We start from the raw sequence: 14,065 nt of genomic DNA on the forward strand, positions 1-14,065 counted from the left end.
AGTTCCGCCCCGATTCGCGCGTGCACACACACACACACACACACACACACACACACACACACACACACAAGTGAGCATGCTCCCACTCCCACTAGTATTTGTAAATATTAAGCCGCAAAACAACTATTTAAATATGAATTCTGCGTGTCTCTGTGTTAATGAATGGCGCAGACGCACAGTTTTGTTTACTACTTGTACTGAAGCGCGTGACGCTTGCAGTGATATTAGCGTCTGCCGTCTCACTAATGAGGACATAAATACATGAACAACATCTCCAGAACCACTCTGAGAGTCACTTCATGAGCATTTGACCGTTTCATTTGAGTAAAAATATCCTCACATCATATACACACAGAAATGTAAATGTATTCACAGCAACCCGTCAAAATAAAAGTTTGGTTTAGCTTGCATCTGTAACAAAATATATTACTATTGTTCAGTAGAATGTACGTAATAGGCTGCTACTACTGCTACTAAAATGATTAAAACCTTATTTTTTAGGAATAATCATAAATAATATTAAATGACCTTTATTTTCCAAAAAATTTAATTTGTTTAATTTTCATTACTTAAAAGATAAGATTAAATTAATATTTTATGCCTTAAAAATGTAAATACACAACACAGAATTTCTGAGCAAAAAATCATAAGGCTATTGTAAGAATAAATGAAACTTGTTTTTATGCTTTCAAATAATTAGACATGCTAAAACAGAATTTGGTAACAATAAAACATTAGGTTGGAAAAAATAAAACATTTCATAGGGTCCTAAACATGTAATTTTTGTTAAACTTTTAATAAATTGATGTAAAATTGTTTAAGTTTCACGATTTTAATTAATTAGACATGCTTTTTGATTAATACAATTTAATTTAACCATTAAAAATTAGTCCAGAAAAATTAAAATGGGGGGAAAAAACGGAATACAGAACAATTATAGTTGAAAAAAAAATAAATAAACAATTTGGAAAAAAAATAAATAAAATGGATTTCATAGGATCTTTAGGATCTTTCATAGGAATTTTAAGAAATTGTTGTTAAATTGTACAAGTTTAATGATTTCAATTAATTAGACACGTGTTTTGCTTTTTACTAAAATTTACTTTAATCATTAAAATGGAATCCAAAAAAAAAAAAAAAAATCAAACTGATTTCATCACAAGAGGACAGTAGAGTGGCATCATTAGTGGGTGCTTTGAAAGGTTGACATTAAAATCACTGCATGAGAAGTGGGTGTGTGTTCACTCACCCCGGGGTCCACTCGTCGCCCTCGGGAGGGTGCGCTTGAGTAACCATGGCCACCGGTGTTGTGTGCGGCGTAAACGGGCTGCCAATGAGGATACTTCCAGGATGAGACACTCTCTGTGGTGTGCTTAAAATCTGCAGAAAGAAAGAAAGAAAAAAAAGTTATGCAAATTATAACTGAAGTTAGTTTGATGACAAGTTAACCCTGTTGAAACTGGTTAGGTATGTTTTGAAGCATGGCAGCTGGTCATGAGCTGGTCCATAAGTTGGTTAAGGACCAGCTCAAACCAGCTGCCTTGCTTCAAAACATACCTAACCAGCATATACTGGGTTTTTTTTTCAACAGGGAAGACCGGTAGAGAGCTTTATTGGGTTTGGCTGGTTAGTTTTAGTAGTCACCCCCTGCTGGCAGATGCCGTAACTGCACCAATATGGGGAAATAAACCTGTTTCTCTCCCATAATTCAAAGATGGCAGCATCCAGGCTGTGCACTTCCAGTGAGCACCTGCTATTGAGATGAATGGGATTCTCCAGCTCTGTGTTTCAGGCGACCTCCACTCTAGTGTTGCAAAAATAACACACTGTCCTGTTCTCATGCACATGTACAGATGAGCTGTTCTGGTGTACGAGGGCCTGCCTGAGTGCATTTATATCCAGCAGCCTCGCTCACTTCCTCTTTGCTAACCTGAATGTGTGTGCTGCAGCCGGGGGGAGTGCAAAAACGCCTCCTGCAGCCCAACCACAGCCTCACCCATCAGCGCTGCCTCACAGATGATTTATCCTCCTGCTGTCACTCTGGATACATTGGGAATGGCACGTTCCCACACTACTGCTGTTATTTCGGCAGTTATGCAGTGCATAGTAGGCAAATTTTGTGGTTGAATGCAATACATCAGATTATCTGCTATTTTTGTCAAAATGTGCAATATACAGCATATTGCACTGAATACTGTAGCCCACAATGCACTGTGGTCAAACTGATAGTCTGTTTGCAGTGAATAATGAATCATCAGTACAGCCATCATTTGTAACATTTATTATTAATTCAACTTATTATAAAAAAAAATATTTACACAAACTGCATTTAAATATAAAACGGTTTCCTTTATAACATGCTAAGTAGAACCCACTGATTTGACATAGACTGAATTCAGCATGCAGTATAATGTGGTCACGTCAATATTTTAGCATTATTAACATATTATTGTATAATTTATGAAATATAATTGAGATAGCTTTTATCAGTTTTCAATTCAATTTTAGTTTAGGTTGTTGAAATTTTCTTAAGTGCTTTTGTCATTTTATTTATTTATTAAATATTTCTATATATATTTCTATTTATGTACAAACTGGCAGTCTGTCTCCACTGGGATGAATGAATGAGCAATTACAAGTACAGCCACAATTCTTAACTATATTAGATATATTAGATCAAATTTATTTAAATTAATTAAATGAATTGTTATTGTTAATATCATTTTTATTCAAATAAAAAATGTAAACATTTATGCATGAATTCCATTTAAATTTGATATGCTAACTTTGACAAATTAAATAAATTGTGCAGCATAATACTGACATATCAGTGTTATTTTAGTATTAGTTTTATTTTTGTATATAGTGTATTTATATTATTATTATTATAGTATTTATTTTATTTTGAAATAGCTTTTACTTTTATATTTTCAGTTTTCAGTTTCATTTTAGTAATTTTATGCTTGTTTGTCATTTTGTCAGTTTTTAATTCAGTTTAATTCATCTAATTTAATTATTCAATTTTATTTAATTCACTTTTATTTTAGTTTTAGTCATTTTAGCACTTAAACTTATTTTAGTTAGTTGCCAAGGCAACATTTCTAATTGTCACTGGATCATGTAGCATACTACTCTTTGAAATGTGTATCACTGCATATGGTTTCACCTACTACAGTATGCAGTACACAGTTTACACTGTGCAGTAAGCAATCGTAGCATCATCCTGTTACTGTGGCCTGTTCTCTCGCACGAGACGAGATGTTAATGGACATTAATGGACAGGATGTGATTGTGTGTGAGATCTAATCAATCAGAAAGGAATCTGTATGTGAGTGTGTATCTAAACAACGAGCCACACATCTCTGTAACGAGCGAGAGAGGGTCTTAACGAGGGTCTCTCATGCCATCCACTCGTTAATAAGTTCATTAGCAGAGGTGCAGCACACAGCGCCTCCTTTCACGGCCCTTCCGCTCTGCCATCAACATCCATTCATCACTGGACTCGTTGTTTAGTGAAGCGTGTCATTCCTGCATTAAACTGCAGAAATAATGGCTGCTTCCAAACAGGTTTCCCAAACACTCCTACTGCCATTTCTGAGACAAACAGGTCACGGTCTAAACTCAGCATCACGTGAGTCAGTGCATGCAGACAAAGCATGACAGATTAACAGGTGTACATTCTTTAGGAAGGCGACCTAAAAACGGCTTATGCCGAGTTCACACTGCACGATTTTAGCCCGATTTTTCACTCGCCGACAAATGCCCGAAATCGGAGGCAAATCGGTGCTCGTTAACGTGAGTGACAATCACACAGTGTGAATTATCAAAGACGCGATCTGAGGGAATCGCCGATGCGTCGCCGACGCCCGTGAAATATTTGGCATGCTAAATATCTGGAGCTGTCGGCGATTCACAATCATGCTGTGTGAAATTCAGTTCAGTTCTGACTGAAAAACACATCGGCGATGACCTACAGCCAATGAGTGACCAAGATACAGGGCAGTGGGAAGTTCGGGGAGGAGTTATATGAAACGTAGTTTGCGGACCAGTGTTGCCAAATCCGCGATTGCCGCCGGTTGTTTTTTTATGTCAGCAGATTGAAGCAACCCCAATAACGTGATATTTAGGCCCTGGAATGTGAATTGTACCAGGAGAACCCCACCAAAAAAAAATTTATTTTACCCCCGAACGTGATTTTTACTGGGGGACCCCCTCGAAAGCCATTGGCCTATTTTCAGGCTAATTTTGAGTAGTAATTGGGTGGGTTTTGTAGCGAAAACCTGGCAACCCTGCACCAGACAGCGCTGTCGGCGATTCTTCCTATTATAAAGTCATGCAGTGTGTAACCTCCTGTCGTCGTTCCATCGTGCAGTGTGAACACAGCAACAACTGAATGCTACCCCAGATAGTCGTTCAGTGTGAAACCAACAGTGATGAGACGTCTTTGAAAATCGTGCAGTGTGAACTCTGCATTACTTGTATGTATGTTTGGTACGGGATGAAACCATATAACACTGAAAAAAATAAAATAAATACACATTTCACCTTTACATTTATGCATCTATAAAAAGATACTTCCTGGCAGGCATTCTGTTGTTAAACTTCAGTTCATCAAGGTCTCCTCAAACTTCCTCCCCTTACAGCAATCTTTCTTTCTGCTCCCTTTAAACCCTGTTGTGTGTTTCCATCTTTTCTACATTCCTCTCTTTTGTTCAGCTCAGTTCAGCCATACTGACCCATAAACACCCTGCTCTCTCCATCCCCCTCCCGTTATCTATTGTCTATGTACAGCAGACAAGCACATGCAGTAAAGTCAGTCTAGCACTGTAAGGATTTCACTGCCCACTACTGGATACAGCATGAACTGCAGCACAAAAGCATTAAGTTGATGCATTTAAAACATTAACTTACAATGAGCATTTTCTACAGTATTTATTGTAACACAATTTGGGGGACCAATTATCACTATTAACTAGCATGCATATTACTAGCATACTGGCTGTTTATTATAAAGCACATATTAATACCTTATTTTAGATCTCTTAATCCAACCCCATACCTAAACTTAACAGCAATCTTATTAACTATTAATAAGAAGCAAATTAGTTTATTGAGACAAAAGTCATCGTTAATAGTTAGTTAATAGTGAGAACTGGTCCCCAAACTAAAGCGTGACCGTCATTTTTAATCTGTTAAAGTCAGTTAATATATATATAATTTTTTTTATATACTTTTTTTTAGTAAATATACTAAAAGGCCCTACTCATTTTAGCTCATGTCCTCTAAATAATTGTAACTTTTGATTTTAATAATGTGCTAGCAAATAATATCTTAATATCTAAACCTGAAGATATTAATGTCTAAAACTGAGATTAATAAATGCTTTATTAAGTAAGTATTTTTCATTGTAAGTTCAAGTTAACTAGTATTAAAAACAAGTTAAAAAAAACCTTGTTGTAAAGTGTTTATTTATTTTTTTGTGCATGATGTTGTTGTCATTTTGTGTTGAAATTATATCATAAAAACCATCACAATGTTCACAAATTATGTCATGTATATTTATGTGTTTTGGTTTTGTGGCCATTAAGCGTCCCAAAAACTAAGGCAGTAAGTGAGTTTCACAATCTGCTCTTGGTTTGTGAGTACAGCATTGTGACAACAATATTTTCATACGGTTCAAAACTAAATAGCAAAAATGATGTCAGAATAGAGATGTTTGATTTATTTTTGGTCAATCATTTCTTTCAAGCTGCATATTTCTGTGAATCAGTTCACTGATAAAACGAACTTAAAAAGGCTTACTGAAGAATTTGATACATTTATGCTTTTGTGAGCTTCCTTAGATCGTAGCATTTCAAAACAATATTCCTCATTGTGTTTATCAGATTTACTGCATTCTAGATTCTCAAACATGGTTCATCTGAATAATTTTAAAGCTTTACAGAACAACTATAAATGCTCATGAAATAAAATGTGATGAAAAGTTTTCCAGACTGTTGCCAATGGTGAATGCATCAAATTGTTGCGTTTTTAAATTTGTTGTCACTTTTGTGACCATTTAAGTCAGTCAGGAGCCAGCAGCCTGGGTTTTAATCTGTGTGTTTGAGGCATTATGAAGGGCATGTTTGCTGTGTGTTAGGGGTGCAACGGATCGTAGATGATCAGTACAGACCAGGCCCCACGGTTCGGCACGCATGCGATTCACGGATTAACTGTTAAGTTCAACCATCATAGAGTGAAAGTTTATCATTTGCACGTTTTGTCTTGCCAGTTTACACATTCAAGCAGTTTTACCTCGCGCGCTTTTTTCTGTGTGCTCAGCCGCTGCCGCGCGCACACGCAGAGAGAGGGAGGCGCGATTCAGACACAGCGTGATTCCTTTTTTTACATTCACACAAAGTTATATTTAAAATACCCGTTTTGGCAAGTATTCTAGTAAATAGCGGTTAAACGGATTGTAGTTGATCCGTGATCCGTACGGACCAAGCCCCACGGTTCGGCACGTATGTGATCCGCGGATTAATTGCAAAATTGAACCATAATAGAGTATAAGTTTATCATTTGTCCGTATTTACACAAGCAAGTGAATTTTAAACAATTCCAGAGAGAAAAGGCGAAAGGGAACTCGATTAGTTACTCGCGCGCTGTTCTGTTCTCTACGCGTACACACGTGTTTCAGACGGCGCGCGAACACCGAACTGAATCCTCTTCTGAATCCTCTGAACAGACACATACAATTATGACAAAATACCCATCTTGACAATCATTCAGGTAAACGCAGTCAGTTATGTCTCAAGTGAATGAAAACAGCTGAGAAAGAAATCGGATATGATGTGTATCATTATATCGGATCCGTGCATGAGGTCTTAAAGGGACAGTGGCCTATAAATACTGCTGCTTTCATTAATGATCATCAAACAACAAAACAGCTGTGATAAAAATCTATATTTAATTTATACAGTGAACACTATGCAATGTTATTTTCCATAATTATTACATTACTGTATTTGAATACTACCAACCTTATTTAATTTGTAACATATTCTGTTGTATTTATCTATGCTTGTAATTTGTGTATTTGTTCTTATTTTTACTGGCTGTCCTCTTGTCTCTTTAATCATGTTTAAACTTTCTTAGTTAATCTAGTAGTATTTGCTGTGGTATCAAAGAAGTACTTCGCTTTAAGTGATAAATGGAAAGCAAGTTAAATTGAAATATTTTTCTTTTCTTGCTGATCCGAAAAATGATCCGATCCGTGGGTCAAAAACCAAAATGTGATCCGAACCGTGAGATTTGTGATCCGTTGAACCACTACTAGTAAACGCAGTCAGTTATTTCTTAAGTGAACGTAAACGGGTGAGAAAGAAACCGGATGTGTGTCAGTGTATTAGGCCGGGCCGTGCATTTGGTCTTAAAGTGACAGCAGCCAATAAATACCGGTTTCTGTCTGCTAATCAAATAACACCACAGCTCTAACAAAGATTAATCTGTATTTAACTTAAGCACTATTGTGTTAAACTTCATTATTACATTTCTGCAATCTGCACCTAAATTCTGATTTTGTAACTGTGATTTGTTGTTTTCATCTATGCTTGTAATTTGTGTAATTGTTCTTGTTTTATTACTAACTTTATTAGTTAAGCTAGTAGTTTTTGCTATGGTATAGAAGTACTTAAAGTAAGGTTTTTTTTTGTTTTTTTTTTGCTGATCTGAAAATGATCCGATCCGTGACTCAAAATCCGTATATGATCCGAACTGTGAATTTTGTGATCCGTTGCACCACTACTGTGTGTGTTTGTGTGACACTAACCATCTGGGCTCCCACATTGGAATTGACCATTCCTAGTGTGATCTTGGTGGCTGGGCTGTAGCTGGACGCCGTTACCAGGGAAATGTTGCCTGCAAACACAAACACAGTCAAGCTGATGCTCATAAATAAGAGCTGAGAGTTTCTGAAAGGAAAAACACATTTCACAGTCCAGCAGAGGCTTGAATGGATTACAGAATTGACAGAATGGAAATGGTGACTTGTTCACAAATTAGTTCTCTCCAGCAGATTAAGTTTTACAGCCTGTTAGCAAAGCATAAATGCAATTCAGATGTAGTATGTAATGTTTTGCTTTTTCAATGTATGTAAACAAAGACCATTGTTTGCTCCACGACTTAAAACCTGTCATCAATCAGTCCATTACGGGCTTTGCAGTAAAAAGTAAAACAAAACTGCTGAATCAAAACACTGATCAGTGTATCAAATCGAATTGAATTGGTCTGAATTGACAAAAAAAATGCTTTTAAAACTGAACAGACTTGCAATTTCCCAGATTCAGATTTTCAGTCAGATTCAAAGATAAATGGGTGGCCCTAAAACATATCTGGACTTTTAAGTCACTTAAAATTATGAATAATGTTGATTTAGATAATAAAGCTATCAATTATGTGGCATTTAATTTTCAAATAGCATAAGGACACTTTTCAAACAAAACATTTCACAATACAGTTTGTCAAACTTCAGTGGATCAGGCTCATAGTTAACCCTAGAAAGCCTGACAATATGTAATAATAGTTTTTGATTTATTATCTTTTTTTTTTTTAATGAAACAATTTACTGAACCTACGTTTTAAATGCGTTTTTGTATATTATAATATTTGATACATGATTATCTGCAATTTTGTGCAGATACTGATATTTATATGACTAAAAAGTAAGATGAAATTCTGATATGAAGGTCAATGAGCTCTTTAGAAAAGATTACTTGCATCAAATGCATATAAATATAAGTCATCACTCCAATAACAGGTCTTAGTAAGATGATAAATACTTAGCTTTATGATCAAAGCTCTGTAGTTTTTAATGTGGGGAGCAAAACATATAATGCAATGCAATACAATAATGATTGAGAAACAAACAAAAACGTTCCTCAAAAGCGTTTAAGAAATATTAACGTTATTTTTACGTTTACTTTATAAAAATCTGTAAAGATTAGACAACAAAAAGACACGTGAACCACAAGCTGAAGGAAGACATTTTTATAATGATACTAAAAGAAAAAAAATACGAGCTATCAATCAGACGACAGAAAGCATGCAGTGGATTGTGTTCAACAGGTTTTTCAGCAAAGTTTTCATCATGTTGATAATGTAGAATTTAAAAATGCATATCAAATATGATAAATCAGGTTTTATCCCACTACACGTGTGGTTCCTCTAGGACTCCTGTGTGAGCGCATCCACTAAATTCACTGCAACATTAAATGTCACTGCAAAATGTTTCTAAAAAGTGAAGCTCTAGTATAATGTATTTACAGATGTCACTTCATTTTATCTCTTGCAACGACATGTTTAGGTGCATCTGAAGTGACTGGTGTGTATGTGTGGGATCTGTGTGAGGGAAGGTTACAGTATGGTGATCGAGGCCGAGACACTTGAAACGCTTTCTTTGAATTCTGTGGTGTTTTCTGAATGGAAATGCAAATCATGTAAAAGGTTGTGGCATATCAGATGCAAAACCATGCAAATGGGCCTCGCAATCACGCACAAAAACGCAATAGTGAACACACCCAGTACTGTCTGAATGAGACGACGCATGCCAACAACTCCCACTCCACACATGCCTGCGTCCCACTCACACACCCCAAACAACTCCGTCCTGAACATGCTCAGATCATCCAGCAGTCTGTGACACTCACAGTGTGCCTTTGTCTGTCTTCATCTACAGTCGAGATGTCGTACTGTGTTTACAAAGTTCTATTGACATTATAGACCAAATACCAATTCAAAGAAGTTCTTACTTTTCATAAAGTTCATCAGCAGATGTGGTCATGACTCATTGAAATAAATGAAACATGGTCATGATTGCTACTGAAAGTGACCAATCATAGCACGGCATAACACACATTATTATGCTATAAGCTATTAAATACTTAACTGCATGACATCCAGAAACATCTTTCTATCTACTTTACTGATCATTCATCAATGTACTTTACTTTCATTATAGACATACAAGATTCAAAGCTGTTTGGCATCAATGCAGTCAAACCTGGTGCTACACAAGCACATTCATGCCACGTGCAAATATAAACAAAAAAATTATATATAAAGTTGTCATGAAACAGAAATTATGATCGACTTTTCACGGGACAGAACTTGGTTTTGTTTATCAGGAACTGACTGGGTCATTGTTGTTTCCTAATTTTGATTGTCTCATGTGCGTGTCAGACCGCTGGAAGTTAATGACTGAAACTCAGCTGGCTTTTAGAAAGCCTAATTGTCCTGCCCTCGTGTTGGTGCACACATCATCGTTGAGAGGGGACTTGCACCTTACTATTTTTGATTAATGATTATAACGGCAAATGATGTGCACAGATAAATCATTTACAATAAACTAGGGATGTCCCGAGCTGGTCTCAAGGTTCGGGATCGGGACCAATCAAGTATTTTTTTAACTGATCGGTATCGGCTCTCCTAAGCCCGATCCTTATTTTATGTCAGCTGTCATGCCAGTGACGTGCAGTAGGTTGCAGTATACGCCTTCCAGTAGATTTGCCAACTGCTATTAAAAGGAAAACATGACGTTTGAACTTCTGTGTTAAGTGTATTTGATGCACACTTTTGTAACAATCACTCATTCATGGTTTACTTTATCTGCTGTCAGATGTCTGAGACGTCGTTGTCATAACGCGTTGCTATGCACTGTAAAAAATTATTTAGCAGTTTAGTTGTTTCAATTAATTTTTTCATGTTGACAACTTGCAGTTATTGAATTTGTTCATTCAACTTAAAATTTTACGTTTTCACTGTCTCAACTAGTTTGTAAGTTGACTGAACTAGAGTATTTGTCCTCTCAACTTAAAAAAAAAGGTGTTGAATCAATTCAATAACAATGTCACGTTCTCAACATCACTTATCGCGAGATCTCGTGAAGGCCGTTGCAGACAGAAGACGGTCGTCAGCCATCTTGGTGAGCTTCTCCACAAAGTTTGGAAATTTTCTCAAAATACAACTTTGGTAAGTAAAATATTTGTATTTATTGGCTTAACGTGTAAAATTACGTACGCTGTCTAAGAATAGTAAGTATGGTTTAAAGAGTCGTATTTTCTTGTTATATGTATGCAAGTGTTCGTTTCGCGGCACTCTGAAGCCTCAAAATACAGGCGGTTCCACAGTATTTTTCCATATAAATATTAAAACAAATATTCGCCCATGCGGTACTGAGTTGAACTTATATGGAGAACGATAAAAATACAGTTTGGTATGTATTATTTGAGCCCAGTGCTGCGTTAGAGACCGTTCAAACAGAGCGCAAGACCGTGCGCAATGGATCACTGTATGGATTTAGAACGGCAGGAATTAAAAAAAAAAAAAGAACTTCTTTAAACCTGACAGCGTCTTATAATCCGTAAAGACACCCGTCAGAATATACATAGATGAAAATTACTACTCGAACGGTCTCTTTTCTGCATGTTATAAGGGAAAAGAATGAGCATCTCCCTCAGAGTTCTTTTGGAGCACGTAACTTAACGTTGCATTTGATATTGCTGACATAAGCTTGGTTCAGATGAAGTTCTGAAGGTAGCGTTACAAACTCTTATTTCAGTTTTCTGAAGTAGTCATTCAAGTGCCTCACCAGAACCCATTACAATGCTGCGTGAATATACGGTCATAAGCATATTGCATACGTTCAAAACTATAGGTTTTTGAATAACAGTAATAACAGCGTAGCTATATCTTGTATAAATAGTCATACAATAAGGATAGACACAAATGTGTTAAATTTCCTTTTATTTTGTTATAATTCTGTGTTGTGTAATTTAAAAGCCTCGTCTGGATTGTAAAGTTGGGCTTTGGTAATTAAAACAAACTTGTCAATACATTTGACTTTCTCTGCAAATATTTATTTAGTATTTTTCATGTTTATGATATTTTGGAATGACTGAAGATCAGCGCAGAATTCAATAATCTTGTGGATGGACTGCGCAGCAAGTCCTTTTGCAGTTGTATCCATCAAAATGCTATGCAGACATAATGGAAATGACATTCACATTGTAGAGCTTGGACAAAGTTGTAAGTAAATTTATTTACTTTATAAATGCACATTTATTGGAGTCTGTAAGCTTTACGATTGTAAGGCACATTTTAACGCTTCCCTTTGTTTTTATTAAAGCACACAGGCTCGGAGCAGAAATTCATCAAGGACATGACTGTTGGAATTACAGTTGTGACCAAACTGAGCACCATCAATCTGCAGTGATGTGGTCCAGGTAATAGAAGAAGAAATCTTTGTGATCTGGGGTTGTAACACGTTGTGGGGTTGTGTACTGTGTTAGACTATCTGGGACTTGTCACAGAAAGAAATTCATTCAGGTTTAGAACAACTTGAGGTTTAGTAAATGACAATTTTATTTATTTATTTATTTTTTTGGCTGAACCCTTTAAGAATACTTGCATTGGAAAACAGCTTCAAAATTTGGAGAACATAATTTGATGTATTATTTTCCCTTCGGTTTATTCCTTGAATTTTCAATAATTGGTATTTAAAAGGTCTTTATAAAGTCTTGAATTTATCTTCATAAAACCAGCAGAACCCCTGTTTATGGACATCGCCATTTTTGATTATTTTGCTGAATGCTGTTGTGAATCCTGAAAATGTTCAGGCTCATAGCAGTGCTGGCATATTGGCCATTAGCAACTTTGCTTAAAGGGTTAGTTCACCCAAAACTTAAAATTAGCCCATGTTTTACTCACCCTCAAGGCATCCTATAGTGTATATGACTTTCTTCTTTCAGACGAATCCAATCTGAGTTAAATTAAAAATTGTCCTGGCTTTTCCAAGCTGTTCAATGGCAGTAGGCAGGTGTTTATTTTTCAAAAGTCCAAAAGTAGTCAAATAAAGTGCATCCATCCATCCATGAAATGTGCCTCACACAGCTCCGGGGGGTGAATAAAGACCTCCTGTAGCAAATCGATGCGTTTTTGTAAGAAAAATATCCATATTTCAAACGTAATAAACACTTTTCTTTCACTTCTAACTGTCGTAGGCGGAAGCCGGTCTGGCGGATGACGCAGGACGTACGTGTCATGCGCACCGGTGATTAGTGACGAACGCGGAAGCGCGACAGAGATTAAAGGGGTAGTTCACCCAAACATTTAAATTAGCCCATAAATTACTCACCCTCAAGTCATCCTAGGTGTATATGACTTTCTTCTTTCAGACGAATCCAGTCGGAGTTATATTAAAAATTGTCTTTGATCTTTCGAGCTCTATTATTGCAGTCAGCGGGTGTTGCAGTGCTTCGGTTCAAATGACGTGAAATAAAAAGCGTTTTGGGTGAACTAACCCTTTAACCTTCTGACTTGACATATTGAGGTATGAAATTTAAAATAATCCCTGTGGTTTTGATGTGACGAATTGAAATGCAACTATTTATGTTTATTTTGTTCAATTGTCAGTTGATGTGTTGACAGCAAATTGCTTATTCAGTTTAAATGTGAATGAAAGTGTTGTCTCTATCATTGAATAAATGAAATAAGAAAAGTGTTTTGTCATCTTTCTTTCAAAATTTAAGGCAGTGGGGTAACATTTGCTTACGTTTATTGATCCGAGTTAAAAAAAAACAATTTCCCAGTTGACACAACATGATTTAGGTTGACTGGACTAGGAAATAATAGTCAAGTCAACTTGAACAAATGTATTACCTGGACTAATTCCACTCTAATGGGATGTTGTTTCAACAAGAAATATATTGTCAAGATAACAAAAAATGTTTAGGCAGCGGGGTAACAAAGTATTTTTAGTTGACTCAAATTATTTTTTACAGTGTGGGTTGCGTCTGGCTTCGGATTTGACTGGCAGACTGGCGTTATGACACCGTGAGCTTCATGCTTTCTAAACATATCTCCACTTTTTAACCTTTATGTTGCAATTATTCAGCTTATTGTATATATGAAATACAAGATGTTTACATCAGTGGTCCCATATTCCACCAATGTCTTTATACAGTATGTGCAAATATATGGATTGAGAGAGTGTATCTTACACACACACACACACACACACACACACACA

At 36.2% G+C, this 14,065-nt stretch overlaps 1 protein-coding gene across 4 annotated transcripts in view; it reads right to left on the reverse strand.

The window, feature by feature from the left end:
- The window catches only part of LOC107704305 (transcription factor Dp-2-like), a 73,636-nt gene that overhangs the window by 24,338 nt on the left and 35,233 nt on the right, over positions 1–14,065 (reverse strand). For all 4 annotated transcript variants that reach the window (XM_016507192.1, XM_016507194.1, XM_016507196.1 and 1 more), the window contains 2 exons: positions 7,811–7,899; positions 1,250–1,380 (listed from right to left, as the gene is read on the reverse strand). In XM_016507192.1, the coding sequence (XP_016362678.1) occupies positions 1,250–1,380; positions 7,811–7,899 (220 nt within the window). The remainder of the gene's footprint in view (positions 1–1,249; positions 1,381–7,810; positions 7,900–14,065) is intronic.

Source organism: Sinocyclocheilus anshuiensis, unplaced genomic scaffold, assembly GCF_001515605.1.
Source record: "Sinocyclocheilus anshuiensis isolate Anshui unplaced genomic scaffold, SAMN03320099.WGS_v1.1 scaffold1493, whole genome shotgun sequence".
Lineage (NCBI taxonomy): Eukaryota > Metazoa > Chordata > Actinopteri > Cypriniformes > Cyprinidae > Sinocyclocheilus > Sinocyclocheilus anshuiensis.